The 20,162-nt window shown below is 34.2% G+C and overlaps 1 protein-coding gene across 4 annotated transcripts in view; it reads right to left on the reverse strand.

The window, feature by feature from the left end:
* DENND1B (DENN domain containing 1B) overlaps positions 1 to 20,162 on the reverse strand; it is a 254,427-nt gene that overhangs the window by 16,424 nt on the left and 217,841 nt on the right. For all 4 annotated transcript variants that reach the window (XM_042925713.1, XM_042925714.1, XM_042925712.1 and 1 more), the window contains 4 exons: positions 18,115 to 18,155; positions 17,104 to 17,172; positions 12,521 to 12,577; positions 11,590 to 11,697 (listed from right to left, as the gene is read on the reverse strand). In XM_042925713.1, the coding sequence (XP_042781647.1) occupies positions 11,590 to 11,697; positions 12,521 to 12,577; positions 17,104 to 17,172; positions 18,115 to 18,155 (275 nt within the window). The remainder of the gene's footprint in view (positions 1 to 11,589; positions 11,698 to 12,520; positions 12,578 to 17,103; positions 17,173 to 18,114; positions 18,156 to 20,162) is intronic.

A 20,162-nucleotide genomic window follows, 5' to 3' on the forward strand; every position in this document is an offset into this window, starting at 1 on the left:
CAATTCCTACAGTAGTCAAAGAAACACCACAAATAATCCAATTAAAATGAGCAGAAACTTGAATAGACATTTTTACAAAGAAGATATAAAGATAGCCATCAAGTACATGAACATGTGCTCAATATCACTAATCATCAGGGAAATAGAAATCAAAACCACAATGAAATACCACCTCACACCTGTTAGAATGGCTATTATGAAAAAGACAAGAGATAATAAATGTTGGCAAGGATGTGGAGAATGTTGTGCACTGTTGGTGAGACTGTAAATCGACGTAATCACTATGGAAAACCGTATGAAGATCCCTCAAGAAATTAAAAATAAAACTACCATGTTTAGCAATCCCATTTCTGGTTATTTATCAGGAGGAAATGAAATCACTGTCTCATTCAGATATCTGGCCTCAATGGTCACTGAAGCATTAATCACAATAGCCAAGACATGGAAACAACCTAAATGTCTATCGATGGATAAATGCATAAAGAAAATGTGGTATGTGTACAATAGGATATTATTGAGTCATAAGTAAAAAGGAAAACCTGCTATTTGTGACACTGATAAACCTTGAGAACATTAAGCTAAGTGAAATAAGTCAGACAAAGAAAGATAAATACTCTGCCACTTATCTGTGTAACCTCAAAAAGCCAAGCTCATAGAAACAGAAAGTGGATGGGGTAGTTGCCAAGGGTTGGAAGTGGGGGAAATGAGATGTTGGTCAAAAAGGTACAAACTGCCAGTTTTGAGATGAATATTTTCTGGGAATGTGATGAACAGCATGATGACTATAGTTAACAACATTGTAGTGAATAGTTGAAAGTTGCTAGAGAAAAACAAGTAAGTGGTAATTCTGTAAGATGAAAAACGTTAACTAATTTTACTGTGCTAAATATTTCACTATACATTTACCAAACTTAAAATAAGTATCCAAACTGAAACACAAAGAGAAAAGAGAACAAGAAAAACAACAGTAGCGGCAGCAACAACAACCACAAGAAAAACCAGAATAGGGCATCCAAGAGCTAAGGAATACTATCCATGGGTCTAATTCTTTCTGTTCCCAACACATAGTAGGTGTTCATTAAATTTTTGTGGAAGTTCTTGTTGTAGACAGAATAGAAACAATATTACCTAATATTTATTAAACTTCTAGTGAGTGTTGGAAAAACAAATTCTATCACTAACTCCAATCTCCACAGTAACTCTATGGGAGTGGACATAGTTATCATCCTTTTATAGATTTGAAGCTTAAGAGGATTAGAGAGGTTAGGCAAGTTGCTCAAGTTCCAATACCAAGCAAGTAGCAAAGCTGGTATTCTGGTCCAGGTCTGTTAAACTCCAAAGCCCAAGATCTTTCCTTCCACATGGGGTCTTTCTACCTAGTCATGAATGTGATGTTAAGAAGTGAAAAGGAAGAATAGATACAAAGGTCAAGGAAGGAAAGTCTGAGTTTGTAAATTCAGTAAGACAAAGTAAATGATCTTGAAAGTAGTCCTTGCACCTAGTAATGTTCAGAGGAGGTACATGACCTTGAAAACTGTAAACTAGCACACAGCAGATATTTAGGTAGTTTTTGTTGAATTGAGGTAGATTGTCTCTCCATTATGGTACTGTCCATTGGGTTCATATTGCACCATTAATTACATTAGTGGAAGCTTATTTGAATTAATATTAAGTTGGGGACTATTCTAGAATTCAACTAGAAATCTCCATATTAGATTTTAGAGATAGAATATTTGAAATCAGAACTGATCCTTTACAGACTCGTGTTACTGATGTTAGGGAGTTTCAGGAAGTTTTGACTCCCTTTAGTTTAGTTTGGCAAAATGCTGGATCAAAATCATCCTAGAAACACAGTACTTTAGAAATCATTTCTCAATTGTTAGAGATTATATACAACCTACCCAATGGCAGCATTGTACCAGCTATTCTAAAGGACTCTCTCTCTCATTGAAGTATGTTAATGAATGGAAAGAAGAAGAGAAGACCAGTACTCATTACTCATCTGTGGTTACAAGCAATACGATTGTGAATTGTTAATACTTTTAAGCCAATTTTTTAGGACAGTACATATGCAAAGTAATTATGTTAACTGTAAATATTTAAAATGTTGTTTTATTATTTTTCCTGTTCTTTAATATTTGCAAATGCAAAATTTAACAAAGCTCTTGCAGTAACTTTTCAGTACTGAGAAACTGTTGATCGGCATAAATACAAGTTGTATACAGCTATTAAAAATTATTCCCAAAGCAAAACAGATAAATAAATTTTTGATATATGGCAAACTATTTGTAATTTCACTTTTGCTGACAGGGTTTCAATATTTCAACATTTAAAAGGTTTCTTAATGCACGACAAGTCCACTGTATTTTCGGTAAAACAGAATGTGGTTATTTTCACTAAATGATGTGCAGATGATTTTTCTAGCTGGCATAAACAATTAAAAAGTCAGTAATGACTAACAAAATAATATTATTTCCAACCACTTCAATAAACTATGTTTGTAAAAAGTACATAACCAAGATTAAAATATTTTATTGTAAAATAATTACAGCTGATTTTATTTTTCAGATTATCATATCACTATGTCATAAGCATAAATATGCAAATGTATGGAGAGAGGCTTAACACAGAAACATTTCTGTGTGAATCCAGCAAGAAGCAAGAATCTTAACAGAAATTGTAATTACTCTATATGTATTTCGGTTTCAAAAGCATTATCTTACAAATATCAAAGACATCAATAAACACAAAGAGGGAACAGGCTTCTGTGAAATGGCAGTCTTATTCTCAAACATTAGAAACACCATAAAGAACTTCCAGAGAAGGGTCCAACACAGTAGTCTTATTTTGAAACTGGCATGAGGGCACAGGCTAACTTGTTAAGATATTTATGTATTGCTCTAATATTTTGTGTTCTGTATCAGGAAATATAATAATGTGTAGTAGACACAAATCCAGTTCAAATTATAATAAGAGTCTATTATACTCTGGTAGTTATAATCTACTGACATTCCCGGAAATTTTTCTCTCTTGAGGGACATTAATAGGCAGCAGCAGTAACCCCTACAAAGAAAAGACTGGCTTCCCTTTTCATCAACACTAACATTGATCTCTGACCAACCTTAAAAGCAGTTCTAGATATAAAACAGGAAGAACATCATCATTTCTTTATCCCAGGGTGTCTGGGAGAACATAAGAATTAGTCCATTAAAAATGGGGTACTTTTGAGAGAGCTATTGTTATTTTTACCAAAAGCCCGTAAAACAATTAAAGAAGTAATGGGGGGGGGGGGGACTGTAAGTTAAATAGAACAGAAAATAGGGAGGAAAAATATTAGTGACATGATTGTTGATGTAAAGTCTAAAATGGTAATATTCATTATATTTACTAAAGGGAAAACCAAGTAGCTTTGTTTTTATTTCAAGACTTTCTAATAAATGACATAGTCAATTGTGGCAATAAATTTGAAGAGTAAAATTATAATATTAAAAAGGTACATTTCAATCTAGGATTACCTCATAATACATACTGAACATATTCACATAAGTGAAATTATCTTCCACTACTTCTTTTTAATATACTTGATATTATTCAGCAGTGCTAAATGTTTAAAAAATGAAGTCCTAGCCAGTTACTGAAAGGAACTGGCTTTGGATTATTTCTTTGAAAAAATGATGTTCCCAAACAATTTTATGACAATACAAATGTTTCAATGTGTATTCTATTGTGTTTCTAAGAGAGAGTATTCTGAAAGGCAAATTTTATAAATTTTTTGTCTATAACTATCATTATACATATCAAAGTATTATATAATGCCCACTAGAGGGCATTCTTGTAATCCATAACTGAATGGGGGGGGGGGTGGAGGTGGGGTACAGATTTTAAACTATAATCAAATTGGATATGTTGGAAATTAACATTATTTCAACAGAAAACAACAGAGGAAAAAATAACTTTATTTAAAATTAAAGATATAGTACCCTTATTTTTCCAACTTGACTTAAAAGATTAATTTTATAAATTAGTGATATTAGTATAGCTTAGACTAAATACATGCTATGTCGGAGTGACTTTGGGACAGACTATGAGAATGTGTTTTCATTTAGGCAGTATTTTTGGTGGGCATATTTTAATAGAAACACATTTACTTATTTCAAAATATTTTTGTCATTTGGAACTTTCTAATAGATTTCCCTAATCACTTTAATTCAACAATTTAGTTTGATCATCATAATATGCTCAATCCTGAGCTAAATCACAGAAAATGTTAAAAAAAAAAAAAATAAGGGGTTTCTGTTTATCACAATTTGGTTAAGCTTACTTTTATTATTTTTTTAAATTTACATTAAATATTCTTTCCAATTATCTGGGCCTCCTCCTTCATATACCCATTTCTTCCCTGTCCCCCCAGGTCACAATTATCTTTCTCACTGTGATTTGCAATTACCTTTTTCTTGGTCAGAAGAAGCAAGTGGTGTCTTTCCTCTGCAAACAATGACTATGCCATTTCTTTCTTGACCAATAAAGCAAAGCTACTGAATGGACTGTATTCTTCCAAAGATCCCAACAAGTGTGCCATTTTCTGCAATCTATTATGTCACCTGAGCAACAAATGCTATCTTTAATTACATTCATTTTATTCCCAGAGTCCACTGAATTCCAATGAAGAAAAGAGTGTCAGAAACACAATACTATACACCACATCCTACTAGGTATGATGATCCCATCATTTATTATGCTTAGGAACTAAATTTAGAGAATCTGAGTTTTTAATCTTATAAATTTCACAGCAACTGTAATTTCATCTGCAACATTTCAAAATATGGAATTATCTGTAAAGTGTAAACCACCTGATTGCTCGTATTTTAAAACATGCTTATATACTAGAATTTCTTTTAAGTCCCCATTCAACCAAAATGTGGTTTTGAAATATCTTACTTGCAAGTCTCCACATGCCAAAAAGGTATATACAACTTCTATGTACATTCCTTAAATATAAATGTGTATTACTTGTAATTATAAAATGAACTCATGGCAGTCATGCTATATTCCATAAATCCATTAGGATGATTGATAAACCATTAAATACCTAAGGACTCAAAATGATCGCATAGTTTCTTTTGAAGTGTGCATTATCACCTTCTATAATGGGTAAAATGGAAAATCACATAGAGCACATTTTACGGTGTAAATATCTTCCTTATTTATGCATTCCAAAGGTAGCTCTTCATACCATAAACTATTGGTCTGTATGTGAATATATTTTAAAAACAGAATAAATGATCACTAGTTTAATAGTACTTAGTTTATTAGTAGAAATTATGACTATTAAACATAACTCTATTTCTAATCACTATATTTAGGTTCAAGTGTTGACTATGTTCCACGTTGTATTTACCAACAGGCACACTACTTTACATTATATTACAACTGAAAAAAATAATTTTCCATTCATATTCCTCACGCTTTTACACAGTTAACTGGACAGGTTGAAAATAAATCTGAGTGCATTGCTATTTGTCTCAGACCTGAAATAGTTAAGAGTGGTATGTGTGCCAGGGTTTTAATAGGGCTTAACAACAAAAAGCTTCAATCCTCCACTTTCACTAGATTTTGTTGCCGTGGTTTTGCTTGCTTAGGGCCATCCATCTGTTAATGTTGACTTGTAATATAGCTAAGCTCCTGCTTGCAGTACACTAGTCTAGTTGGGGTGTGTGTGTGTGTGTGTGTGTGTGTGCACGCACGGGCGCGCATGTGTGTGTCCTATACAGACACTCAGATACGTACACATTACAATTGTCAGAGTAAGTTAAGAATGGCTAATATTATTAAAAATGGAGCAGTATCTTAGATTCATATAAATTTTGCACATTAAAGGAATTTCTCCTTCTTAGAAAATTCCAGTACATTTTTACAAATAAGTGTTTTAAAACATAATTTTCAGTGACAGAATTAGTCTAAATGTTGTTCACTAAGAGTACAGTATTTGTTCTAAAATAGAATTGATGAAAGAAGGTAAGTGTGCAGTCAAGATGAAAACTGTTCTGCACCATGACCGGTGGCAGTATTCTCCATGGACCCAACTGGCCCTGTTTTCAATAAAACCCGAGGAGGATCCTTTCCCTGGAGTCCTGTTAGGCTGGGGCTGCTGTTGGAACTGTCATGTTCACACAAAAGGGAAAAGGGTTGGGTTTTACAAATGTGAAGCCTAATTGGGAGATCTTCATGGCTGTACCCTTGACATTTATTTAAGCCTCATCAACAAAACAGGAAGTAACCGTACTAATTAGCAGACCAGCACACAAATTACTATTTGTTGGGGTGTAGATGCAGATTCATAATCTATTCCCAACATAAGCTAAGTAATGGCATATAGGCTTAAAACAACATACATTTTGATTTTGTTCTTTTCTATAGTACCCAAATTATGAAACGTTATTTTTTCACTTATTTAAATACATTCTTGAATTTAAATGACCATAATCTCATTTTCATCTTTTGAAAAACAGATGAAAATAAAGTGTGTCATTTATACATGTCCAGCTGGAAACTGGAAATGTAAAGTTCTTTACATAGCTGAGATCAACTTCTCAAAAAGATAAGGAATAGGATAAATAAAGCTCACATTCTTTATTTTGATAATTTTACTGACAAGAAAATGAGATACTTGAGGTCTTATAAACTTAGAAATCAAGAGATTTCTCAATAAAATAAGCTGTATATTTCTTCTCAAATCATAAACCAGGATCTGAAGTTATCCCTACTTAGAATGAAGACGGACAAATTTAGGGTCCCCACTAGTCTAGTTAGTGAACTAGAGGATTGTTAGTGACTTTGGACAGTTACTACCAAGAGAGAAGAAAGTCAGTGCCATTGCGATAAGAGACCTGATGTTCAAGATATATGTATATGCATGAATGGGTAGAGGCCAATTATTAAGTGCTTGTCATGTGGCAGGTATTTCATATATATTATCTATAATAATGCCTATAGCATTCTAGCAAAATGACATGTATCGTTATTACTATTGCACAAATGTAGAAAGTAAGGCTTAGGGACACTGTATTTTGCTCAAAGCTAAATGCTAGTAGTTGTTTCAAAGTCAAGTCTCTCTGGCTCTCAACACCATACCTTTGTCTCTAAGGGCCCCTCCTCCACAAACATTCCACCCAACACAAAGGCAGGCCTGTAGTGGTTAGGTACTTAAATTCCAGAATCAGTCTGTCTGCTTTTCAATCCCTACTCTGCTCTTTATTACCTGGTAGAACTTTGGCCACATGTCTTCATCCCTTTGCTGTTACTAAATCTGAAAAATGGGGTTAACAGTTCCCAGTGTGCTTGGATTGTTGGGAGTTTTAAAGTAATCACATCATTCACACAAACATGCAGATGGCCTCACTGTTCATCAAGGATCTGTCTCTTCCTCATGTTTTCCAAGTCTGCTCTAGTGTGCTTTGGTGTTACTCAACTCTAAAAACTGAAGTTTGGAAAACAGTAGGAAGGACCTCAGAGCTATCTAGATCACCAAACCCCAGAAGTCCTACTGAATCACATTTCTGTAGGTAACTGAATTCACCACATGGCAAGTCTTTTAAGAGAGGATGGTAATTTGAATAATCAAAGGTACGATGGGGCCCAGAGACACCGGTTCCTCAGTGAGAGGCCATTTCCAACATGAGAAAGGGATGCTACTCTTCTAGCTCAGTGAGCCTGAGAGAAAGAAAAAAAAAAAAAGTGCATTCTAAGTTTATTTCTACTCGTAGCCTTTATTTTTAAAAATATTTTCTTAGGAAACCAAGCTGTCTTTGAGAGAGGTATTACTAAGCCTGAGTATTTCAAATGATAGACACTGCACAGAAGAGAACAAAGAAAGAAAACTAGATTTCTGTCCCTACATACCTCTCCTGGGTACGTCCACTGGAGGCGAGCTCTCGGGACACTGACTTCATCTGTGGACCTGAAGTATCTAGTCCCATTTCCTGGAACGGCTGCATACCTCCTGAACAATTTTTTTTAATCCTTGTACATTATGAATCATGGTAGGTGTGTTAGTCTCTTCATTTTGGCTGCTAAGCAAGGGAATGGGACTTAGCTTCTTACTGCACTAACTTTCTCTCTGCCTCGAGTCTTACCTAAATTAAATATATTTTAGGGTGGCTCAGTCGGTCCAGCATCCGACTTTGGCTCAGGTCATGATCTCATGGTCTGGTCTGTGAGTTCGAGCCCCACATTGGGCTTTGTGCTGACAGCTGGGAGCCTGGAGCCTGCTTCAGATTCTGTGTCTCCCTCTCTCTCTCTGTCCCTTCCCCACTCTCAGTCTCTCTCTCAAAAATAAATAAACATTAAAAAAAATTTAAAATAAATTAAACAATTTTAATCTTTTGTTCTAGGATTCTTGGTAAAATGTCCATTTATTTTTGGATATAAGTAGAACATAAATAAATAAACATAATGTCTCTGACGTATTGATTGATACCTAGATTCTGCCTTTAACCATATTTGACTATTCTTAGAAATGCTTACGTATTTAATTGAAAATCTCAATGTGCTCAGATCCTAATATTATTGTGCTTGGAGAGACAGGAGTTAAGACTACTTACTGATTTGGAAATCATCATAAAACAGTATCTTCATGGTTGTAGTATCAGCTTCTATCTCTTGCACAATATACTAGATCATATCTTCTATTAAATCAATGAGACTGGATTACTACTGAAAAGTAAACCAAGGAACCTTCTGTGGTATCAGACCGCAAAGAAAAGGCGGTAGACTATGCCTGGTCCCTACTGACTTCCTTGCCCCAAATGCAAACAATGTATTCTAAGCTCATTTTCTCTGTAGTCTTTTCATTTGTGTAAGTGGCTCGACTCTCATGTGAGAGCTGAGGCAACAGCAACCCACTAGCATAGGCTGACCTTAAACTTACTAAGCTGCAGGTTTATGATACAAAGATCCAGCCTCTAGGTACTTAAAAGTATAGATTTTATTTCTTTTTTTGCAAAGAGGACTCTTGGGCAAATGATGACACGGCAACTAGAGATAGCAAAACTCTTCTGAGATTTTGTCACAGTCCTTAAAACCCTTCTCTGAGAACTGCTTTTCCTGTTTGCCCCTACTACTCGCCACTGTCCTTGGTAACATGGTATTCTCCTTGCTTTTCCGACGAAAGGTTACTGAACCAAGGATTAATGCTGGATCCAAGAGGGCTGTTGACAGTCTTCCAGAAGGAATTGGCTGTGGGCATTGTGGCCCATTCCTAGCAGCTGTTTGAACCAAGGGCCTTGCAAGCTCAATGTCAGGCTCACGGAGGAGCTGAGAAAGACAATCTACAGAATGCACAAAGAACAGCTATGCAGAGAGAAGAACAAGCCAGGGAGAGATAGAGAGAAGCAGGTTAGGAGGTAAAGGGTAGGGAGGGCTGATATTCTTCCTTGATTTTTCCATTTTCTAGCTCCAGTCCTACCAGAGGGCTACATACATTCCTATACCTGGATACAAGCAAAGACAAAACATTAAATTATGATAAGTATTACTGGGTACAAATGATTGGGAGTATGGACTCTTAATAAATTTGGCTGCTAAAATATATATACACGGATATATACACCTATTTACATAATGGAACACATGTATATATATGGAGAATACACACTGACTAAAACTCAGACCACTTGAAAAGTAAAGTTGTTATTCAGACATTAGCAGCACCTGCATAATCCATCTAAACATTTTGGTTTAACAAATTTCTGTTAACCAAGTAAGAAAAGTATATTATAATTCTTAAAACAATAAGCCCTACTTCTCTTAATTCCTGTTAGAGTCATCATTTAGCATATTCACCTGAAAACCACAAAATGCTTATTGATGAATACAGATAGTTGAGTTAATGATTTTATAATAAATGATGGCCATGACAATTCAGGATAAGTATGTGATGAATGTAACCTATTATCCTGTAAGGCTTCCTTAATACAGTTTTCTCTATCAGAAATTGTCTGTCTAGGAATTAACAGAAAACACAGAAAACCATACATATGTAATATATTTTATAATTTAATTATCATAGAAATATGCTGCCATGTTAAAGAAAGGAAGATTTAAAATTTTTAATGAGGAGCTACAGATAGTTTTCCTAACTTAAAACTAACATTTAGGACAGACGTTTCTCTAATTCAAGTGTTTTCTTTCTATCGTAAAGCATCCTATAAGTAACAAAGATCCCACTGGTTTTCACACAAAAATCTATCCACCATAGTAAATATAACCTAAATGCTCCAATGTTAAGGCAATAAACATTTTGCAGAAGTTTTTAAGATGCTGAAGCTTGAGAACCAATAGGGATTGAACATACTAGTGATGGAAGAAAAATAGAGCTACTGATTGCAAATCTATCATTAGTTTACAGGTCAATACATGTTTTCCAGTTAACAGTAGTAGCCAGAGAAGGTCTCCATGCTTGTGGAATTATTACTTCATTGAAGGGCTTATTTTAAGTCATACGATCAGCATTTACTATCAATACGCTGCAATTAAGCAATACTGATATATAAAAATATAAGCTTATAAATGGATACAACATAGAGAAGGCACTTAGAATGGTATAAAAAAGGACCCACAAAGGCAGAGATGTGTTTTGTTTCTCCTAGAACACCTAGAATAGTGACTGGTACACAGTAGGTGCTGAATGATCACACGGATAAGTTTTCTTTACAAAGGCGAAAGTTTCCACACAGCTTCACTGACTGTTTCTCCATCCCTAATGACACGTAGAAGCACTTGAAGGCCATCTCTACTCCTGCAGCGTCCGCAGATCCAGGAAAGCTAAGTGACTACTGGAGATGGGTTCTCATCGCACTCTGCCACTAACTTGTTATGAGTCTTAGGGTAAGTGACGTGACCATTCTGGCTATCAGCTCTCTTGTCTGTAAACGTCAGTGACCGGAATAAATGAACTATAATCCAGTTGAGGATTCTTTTTAAAAGCTAGTTTTCTAAGGCCACTTAAAATATGATTTGGTGTATACAAATTTTGTATCATTTAAACCTTCAGAAACACACTTATGAGGCAAAATCAGAGACATGCATAGCTTTAATTCTGAACACTTTCCCTCTTCAGGACGGTACTTTACATAATATCAGCATATAAGCAGAAGCTTTAAATATTTATAGCAAACAAATTATCTGACTTTAGAAAAACCAGACACATTACTTTATATTCTAATTTATATAGATTATTTTAATGGTAAAATCCCCATGTATGAGTTTCATTTTACTTCTATAGTAGAAATCTGTGCTTTCCTCCTCCTCATCAAACTGTTCACACTCTAAGACAATCACATGCTTGCCTCTGTCCCCGTACTGGAGAGCTCTATGAGAACATAATAAAGTAGGTAGAGACTGGTATCTGGAACAACTGATTCCTAATACTCTTGCAGCCTGCCCAGATGCCACCTACTCATCTTGACTGTAAATGCAGGTTTTCATATCACATGATAAAAAAAAAAAATAATGGGTCCAAAATCGTTCTTAAAGAATGAATCAGAATTACATACTTTTAGAATTTGGAGACATAAGGGTAAATAACCTTACCTGGGCAAGCTTACGCTTTTCTAGATTTCCTCCCTTTTCATTGTGTAATGTGTAAACTGGTGTATATTGTACAGAACCAGAACAGGTCCCATAATCTTCTTCATTTTCCTACACATGAAGAAATACACAAGGAATTATTTTAAAATACTCCTTTTATTACTTTTAGACAAACTATCCGATACAGATGCAAATACCAAAATAATGCTTCAAATGTAAGTTTAAAAACTCTATTTCAGAAGAAAATGCACTTTTATATATTATGCATTAATGATTTCTAAATTAATCTCTTTTGAATAACATGAATAAAAGCTATTATTTACTCTCCATCACAAAAATGGAAGTTTCAAGTAGTATTTGTTCTTCAAAGGTAGATATTCAAAACAACTGACAAAATCTGTAAAGATATAATATGTAATCAAATTGAAAACACATATACATACACATAAATATTCATATACATGCAATATTCATAGATTCAAATACATATCTTCAAACACAATCTTTTATAAATTAAGAACATGCTTCAAATTAAAGTAGCTACAGTTAGAAAGTTCCTATAAAGCCAAATGATGGCATTCCTGGCTTGATTCTGCACCAAAGATCATCTTTTTAAAGAAATTCTCAGCTTGAAGCAAGAATTTCAATTGTGATATCAAGGCAATCAACTTTATGAAAACATACATCCTGTTAAAGCATCTTTGAAGATCTCCGTTGTTCTGTGATAAAATATGCAAACAATAAAGAGATTATTCAGTGGATGCATACAGAATGGCAGATAGTTGCCAGAGGGCTTGTTATGAAAAATACATTCTTGAACAAAGGGCTAAGCATATTTCAAACATCATTAAAAACATAAATCTCATGTGATTTGTAAAGTATGAGCTTCAAACTAATGCAAGAATCAAGGAAGAATGAAAAGAATATGACGTACCTTATGTTTTAGCTTACTCTTCACTTCCTTTATTCCCTGCTTTGCATGATTTTTTGCCTAGAAAAAGGTAACGCAAGTGTCTGGCTCAGCATGGTTCTATTACCACTTAAAGAGTTAGTAGATGAGATCACACTCCATGAAACTTGCTAACTTCATATTATTTAGAAAAAGAACAAATTATAATCTAAAACTCTTAATTCTTCAGGGAAACCACACCACTTACTATTATATCTAAATTAGTGAAAACGCGATTAGTCTCTATTTGCATACTAGTACCATACAAAGGCTAACATTTAGCCTATTTTGCCTCCTAAGCTATAGAAAACACAGCCCAGTCTTAATTTGCAATTGTGATTAACTGGTGGTGAAAGGAGAAAGCACAGCAGCAGGTTATTTGGGCAAATGTTTGGACTTTAAAGAAACGGGCAACTTTACAAAGCTTTACTGAAGTGCTTTCACAGGCAGACACACGTTTTTATTAGCAGAGATATTTTAAAGTTATGGCTATTTCATGTGCAGTTTTTCCGGCATAAATTAAAAGCCACTTAACAAAAGATGCTATCTTCATGTTCCATAGGGAATCTGGCTCCAGTATTTGAGCGTCTCAGGTCCTGATGTGATTCCTGTGGGATATAACTTAACTAAAGACAACTGGCCTTGGCCTTTGTTCCATTGGAAATTCCCACTCAGAGTGGCCACGGACGAAAAGAAAGGAAATTCACATTTATGCTGTGTTTCCTCAGTATTTGATCACGTGCTGGGTACCTAACATGTATCAGCTCATTTAATCATTACAAATCTATGAAGTTAGGACAATTATTATGACATTTTTACAGATAAGGAAAGTGACTCAGAGGAGATCGGTCTGCATAGCCTCATTCCAGATCTGGGTCTATTTAATTCCTGAGTCCAACTTCTCCCCATCAGAAAGGAGAAGGAAGAACTAAAGTTTTTAAAATGTATCTACTGAATCTAAGCCTCACGCAAGAAAAGGCATTACAAGTCTCATTCTACGGACATGGAAACTGAGGTCATACAGACTGAAGACTTTCCAATTCCAATATTCTTGCTCCTACCAAACCGTCCTGCTTCCTGAATTACTTCTAGGAAGAGTGAATACATGTCTTCCCAAGTTCATTTAGGGGAAGGCTCTCATTTCTTTCCGGATAATATCTGTAGTACCTAATATAATATTTGCCATATAGTAACTGCTCAAGAAATGTCTTGAACTCAACTAAACAATTATTTCTTCATTGTATATGAGGCAAAATCAAAACATGCTACACATAGCAAAAGATAACCTAAAACGCCAAATAACACTAAATTATATTCCCATGGTTCTTTGGAATTAATAAAGCTTTTTCACATTGTTTTATTGTTAAAGCCTCTGAATCTATTTAAAGGGTCCTGTATTAATCCCTACATTCTCATTAGGTAAAAATGAAAAATTACCAAGAAAATGTGCCTGTCTCTATCTTCTAGAATTTTTATCCATATTTGCTCACATTTTGTCATATTCTAATTTACCTAAATATTCTCTAACCTTTCAAAATCCACTTGATTCACACTAATCTTTTCAGAAGCTCTTCAGTATACAGAGTTGAATCTAGTGTCAGTCATGGTTCTGTAATTCATGGACTGATTCCCTTACGCATCTCTTGTCCTACCCTCCTCCACTGACCTCTTTCGGATGATCTGGAAGATGGGGTACAGGCTCTATCCTTTTCAATCTACCAAGTTGAAACTTACCAATAAACAAGTATTCTTTACAGAGAAGCACCCAGCAAATGGCTTTGGCTAATAATTTAAGATACAAAAACCTAACAAGAAAGTTGACTCAGAAACGCTTTTAGCCAAATCAATTATGTATTCACTTTACTGTTATTTTTTAGATTTCTAGGAAAGTGTATCTGTTAATTCTAGCTTTCTTTATGGCCCCTCTAAGCACAGAAAAATAAAAGTATAAAACACATAGAAAAAAATGTTTCAAGTACAGAAAAACTGTTCTAAGTATAGGACAAAGTCATTATCTCCTTCAACAAAATATATTCAGCTCCTTTGTAGTACATGCAAAATACAGAGCAAAGTAACAGTTATACAAACATGAAATTAGCAGGAACAGTACCTCCCCCCTCCCAGTACCTGCCACACTCACTGCTCTAACTCAAATAACCAGCATAAGGCCTTCTTCATGGGAGGTACTCAAACAATTTACTGAATGAATGAAAGTTTAAAACACGGTTCCTTTTTTAAAACTTTACTATCTATAGAAACACAAGTAAATAAATCATGTTAAACCCATACAACAGAGATTGGGAGTTTTGTTCATAGTAATTTCTGGTCAAAGGAGGAATTTCAAGAGTTCATATTTCAGAATATGAGCAGCCTGGAAAGATGAGTTTTAGATACAACTATGAAAGTCACAAATTGGCTTTCTTGTCCCAAATCTCTTTGACTTCTTGATTCATGTACAACATGATCACAAGATCATAAGATAAATAAAGGAAAGTGATTAGGTATATTCTAAAGACCTTAAATTGCCTGAAATCAATTTAGGGAATAATCTTTCAGAGAGCACAATTTTTAATCTGGAAACATTTGACTCTTCTGCAGAAGAGCGTTCTCAGCAAAAAAATAAAATACTGATTAGAAAGATAGAAATATGAATAATGAATGAAGTTTTAAATATGTTTGCTTTATTTCTGGGTTTTTGTGGGAAAATATGAGTGAAATTAAGGAAAGAAACACATACTTAGCAAAATAATACAATACATTTTCTCTGAGCCTGAGGAAAAACTTCAAGTGTTTGCTCAAGGAATTAAATGAAGGGCACTTGACTGGGAAACCTTTTTTAGAATCTTAAATGAATGTGAAAAACAAGGCTAGTCTGATGTTTCACATGGCAGCCAAGTGCTACTTCATTGTAAAAAATTAAAATCTCTTCAAAACTGTATATAAATCAAACCACCAGTATTATAGTGAAATAGAGTGATATACACAGAGAGGTTTTCCAGAAAAGCCATGAAACAATCAACCAAAAGGCAGAGGCTGATGTTTCCAAGGTAAAATGATGAAACCTTCCTACTTTTATTTTTATGATAAGGCTTCAAAGAGTTCAGAATCTTGGCACCATATTTTTGAATCAACTCTGTAGATTAGCTGTGCTACTATAAAATGTAATCTTTGAAATTGACTTTTTTTCAACAATAATGGTGGCTACACATATTTGTCATAATTGTACATCACAGCAAGAATATAAGTTCTACGCTTATTAAAATACATTATTCCATTACTAATTCAATCATATCATTTCCTTTACTGAGAAAGCATTTGAAGATAAATTCTTATAAAATCAAAACTACTGCCCTGAATATTTTTTAGAAATATGAAATATACATGACCTGTGGCATTTAAAAAATTACTTCATTGAATACGAATCTACTAGCTCCTACCTCAAGTAGCTCTAGTCTAATATTAGAGATGAAGATGCCCACAGGAAAACCTGTGCTGAAACAGAGGTATGTCTGAAGGTCTTATGAGGACCTGGGAGGTATATAAACCCTGTGAATGTGGGGTTGGAAAATGTTTTCTCAGGGAAACAACTAATGCCTAAACTAAGTCTTATAGGATGAATTAGTGTTTCCTCGGTGGACAAAACCCAGAAATAAATGTCCCAAGTAGTGGAAATGGATTGTGTAAGAACAGAGGCAGAAGAGAAAATCTTGCATTCATGAAATGAGGAGCACTCAGGATCTGGAGAGAGAGGGTAAGCTCGGGGAATTGGGGTGAATTGAAACAGGACACAAAAGGGGTTAGGTCTTGAGGGTCTTAGTTAACACATTAAAGAGATTTTAATTTTATTAATTGTTTATTGTTATTGCTATTGATACAGCTGTTTTTATTTTATTATAAGCCATGGAGAATCACTGAAGAATTTTAATTATGGAGAGTCAAGCATCTTTGAGGGAAAAGAACTTACCCTAATTTTCTGGTTTTTTTTTTTCTATTTGAACCTCAGTATACAATGAGAATTTAAAATATGACAATAAATTAAAAAGTCAAATCTCTAAAAATGGCACTTCATTAGGGACTGTTGCAATTTGAGTGCACAATTTTCCTGATTGCTTTGAAATAAAATGAAGAATTGGTTTTAAATTACATGAAGGGAATATCCTTTCTACACAATAATTTCAATAACTGAATTCACTTTGATCAATATTAACTCCACAAATTTTTTAAAAAGTTTTTTTTAGAGAAAAAATGGGGGGTCCCTCAGTGGCTCAGTTGGTTAAGTGTCTGACTTCGGCTCAGGTCACGATTTCACAGTTTGTGGGTTTGAGCCCCGCGTCAGGCTCTGGTCTGACTCCTCAGAGCCTGGAACCTGCTTCGGATTCTGTGTCTCCCAATATCTCTGCCCTCCCCCCCGCCCCCACTCATGCTCTGTCTCTCTCTCTCTCTCTCTCAAAATCAAATAAACACTAAAAAAACATTTTTTTTAAAGAAAGAAAAAAAATGGGAGGTATTCTAGATTTACGTGTCTGTTAGCTAGGAAAATGTAAAATTTTATCAATAAGAAAACTTACAAATTTATATGCTGTCCGTACAGCTGGAGTTGCTTTGGTCATTGCTGTGTTAAACAGTGCACCTCCTCTCTGCAAACAAACAAACAAACAAACAAAACAAAAAGACGTATTTCCAAAATTTTTAAAACCAGATTAACCTGAAAACAAAGCATTATTAATAGCACAGAAAAAGAGGTTTACTTACAAATTAAACAAAGACCTATAGAAGTTACTTCAGATTTAGTCTTTTCAAGCTTTCATATACCATATATGGTCATTTCAGATAAAATGTAAACCCTCTACTCCATTCCTTTAGTTGGTATAATACATGATTTAAAAATCATTTCATCTTTGCAGTTTAGGCAGACTAGAGCAATAGGACCCATCATAGGTATGTAGTTAAAACTTGATAAGAAAGAAATATAATCTGGGCACCAGGGTGGCTCAGTCTGTTAAGCATCCGACTTTGGTTCAGGTCATGATCTCGCGGTTCATGAGTTCGAGCGCATCAGGCTCTGTGCTGACAGCTCAGAGCCTGGAGCCCGATTCAAATTCTGTCTGTCTGTCTATCTGTCTCTCTCCATCAAGAATAAATAAACATTAAAAAAAAAAAGAAATACACTCAAACAGTTTATCAACTGTTTTAAGGTTGGGCAATACAGTCTAAATCTCTGGAGGTGAGTTTTACATTTAATAAAATCGTATTAACAAAACACATTACCAGAAATGATAAAACTCCTCTCAAATCCTATTTCTCCTTCTAATTCCTTTGTTCTAGGATATAATATAAAGTGACAAAAACATCTTGATTTTCAAATCAAGCCATTTATCTCTGAACAAAAGCTTTCCATTTTAAAATTATGAATATCAAACTATAATAGCGTAAAATAAAAATATTTAAAATGTGACAAAATACACAAACATTTTAAGTATTGCTAATAAATAGCATAAGCATAAGCAGCATCCTTTTAGTGAACATTTCTCCATATATTTTGAGTGAAGGAAGAAGAAGTGGTGGAGGGTTATCATTACCTTGACTGTATGCACCCACTGTTGATATGACCTCGGGTTCCCTGGAATATATAAAAATAAGATGTCAGGACTATTTGATCTAAAATATATCCATCAACTAAAATTCATCAAGAACTAATACGTCCAGGATTTTAACAAATTTTGTTTATCTGCAATGTTGTGAAAAAGGCAATAGTATTGTAGAATAAACTGCTCTAATTCTTAGAAACACGGTAATTAGCATTTCCAAGAACAGACCCAGTTTTCTTTAGTCACATATGAAGGTAATATGTCAAAACACTCTTATCTTCTTTCGTTTTAATGCTGTATTCAGAGAGGAAAAATATGCTGTCTCTTTTAAAATCCAAGGTTCCTATGTCTTTTATACCATATTTTGTGTGTTATGTCTATGTTATCTTTAAAAAGTTTGCCTCTTTTATGCAATTAGGTTCACTTAAAAATAATATTGCAAGTGCACAGAGAAAGAAAAAACTAAAAAGGAATTAAAAAATGCAAAAAACCAGGGGCGACTGGGTGGCTCAGTTGGTTGAGCATCCAACTCTTGGTTTCAGCTCACGTCATGATCTCATGGTTCAGGAGTTCAAGCCCCACGTTGAGCTCTGTGCTGACAGCACAGAGCCTGCTTGGGATTCTTAATCTTTCTCCCTCTCTTTGTCTCTCAGAATAAATAAATAAACATTGTTTTTAAAAATGCAAAGAACCTTGAAGACAAAATATTCTATAGTTTTTAAATATCAACATTAATTGATAGCAAATTTTACTTTAATGCAATTAAACTACAGTCATAGTTCTGTAGATACTCTCTAGTTGTAAATCCAAGGTTGAAAATATAGTATCCAAGGAAATATAAAACAAACGAAGGTTTTAGTCTACAGGGCATTGTGGTTATTAGAAAGTTCAAATGCTGACCAATTCTTTTTTCAAAAATTTTTATTCAAATTCCAGTTAGTTAACATACAGTGTAATAGTAGTTTCAGGTGTACAATATAGTGATTCAACACTTCTGTACAACACTTGGTGCTCATCACAGGTGGACTCCTTAAAACCAGTTCTAAAAACCTAGTAATCATATATTTGGTTCCAAGTACAGTAATTTAATCAATAAAATGGTATTAGAAGGCAAAAAAAAGAACACAATCTCAAGTAATGTTTATATATATCAAGGCTTAGATTTCATGTACCTTCTTCATTTAAATGCTTAAAAAACATGGCTATTCAAAGACTATCTGGTACAAAGAATCCCTAAAACAGATTAAGGTCTCTTCTTTTTTTAATGGAGGTATAACTTAGATATAACATTATATCAGCTTCAGATATAGAGCATAATGATTCGATACATTGGGAAATGATCACCACAATCAATCTAGTTAAATCTGTCACCATACATGTTCTCCACTTGTGTATAGTTGTGTCCTTTTAAAAAATTCATTACCTTGCTGTCATAAAACAGAGGCAGAATGATTCCAGCCCAAGAATTTATTTCCAGCTGTTCTCTTTGCATTCCTAACCAACATCAGGCAAAATGTGTTCAGCTCTAAAATTACTCCTGTAATTAAAAATCTTTCTCTACTTTAAAAAAAAAATCAAGAAACAACCCCCATTGCTAAAAACATTGCTTACGACTCAGCACGGCACTTAACTGGAAGAAAACATATGGCAAAATATTTTTTTTCTAATTTTGTGAAATGATTATAGCAAAAAGTGTCTACTTAAAATAGCCTGTGTAAGTGAAATGTGCACTGTTCAAAACCTATGAGTTCCAGGTGGTATTTGGCCTGAACAATTTTTCTGAAATCATATTTCACTTGCAAAATGACAAAAATTCAAGTTATTGTATTTGTATTGTATTTATTTCTAAGGAGATTTTATTAACCAAAAAAGTAAACAATATAACTATATCCAGATTGTTCATATACGCTTACCTATTCAAAGTTCTCATCAGTTCATATATTTTTAACTTCTCTACTATAAATTGTTGGGTAGAAATCACACATTTAAGGGCTGGTTATCACTTATAGTATTCTGGGAAGAGTTTTATTTTCATTCTC

This window comes from Panthera leo, chromosome F3, assembly GCF_018350215.1.
Source record: "Panthera leo isolate Ple1 chromosome F3, P.leo_Ple1_pat1.1, whole genome shotgun sequence".
NCBI lineage: Eukaryota > Metazoa > Chordata > Mammalia > Carnivora > Felidae > Panthera > Panthera leo.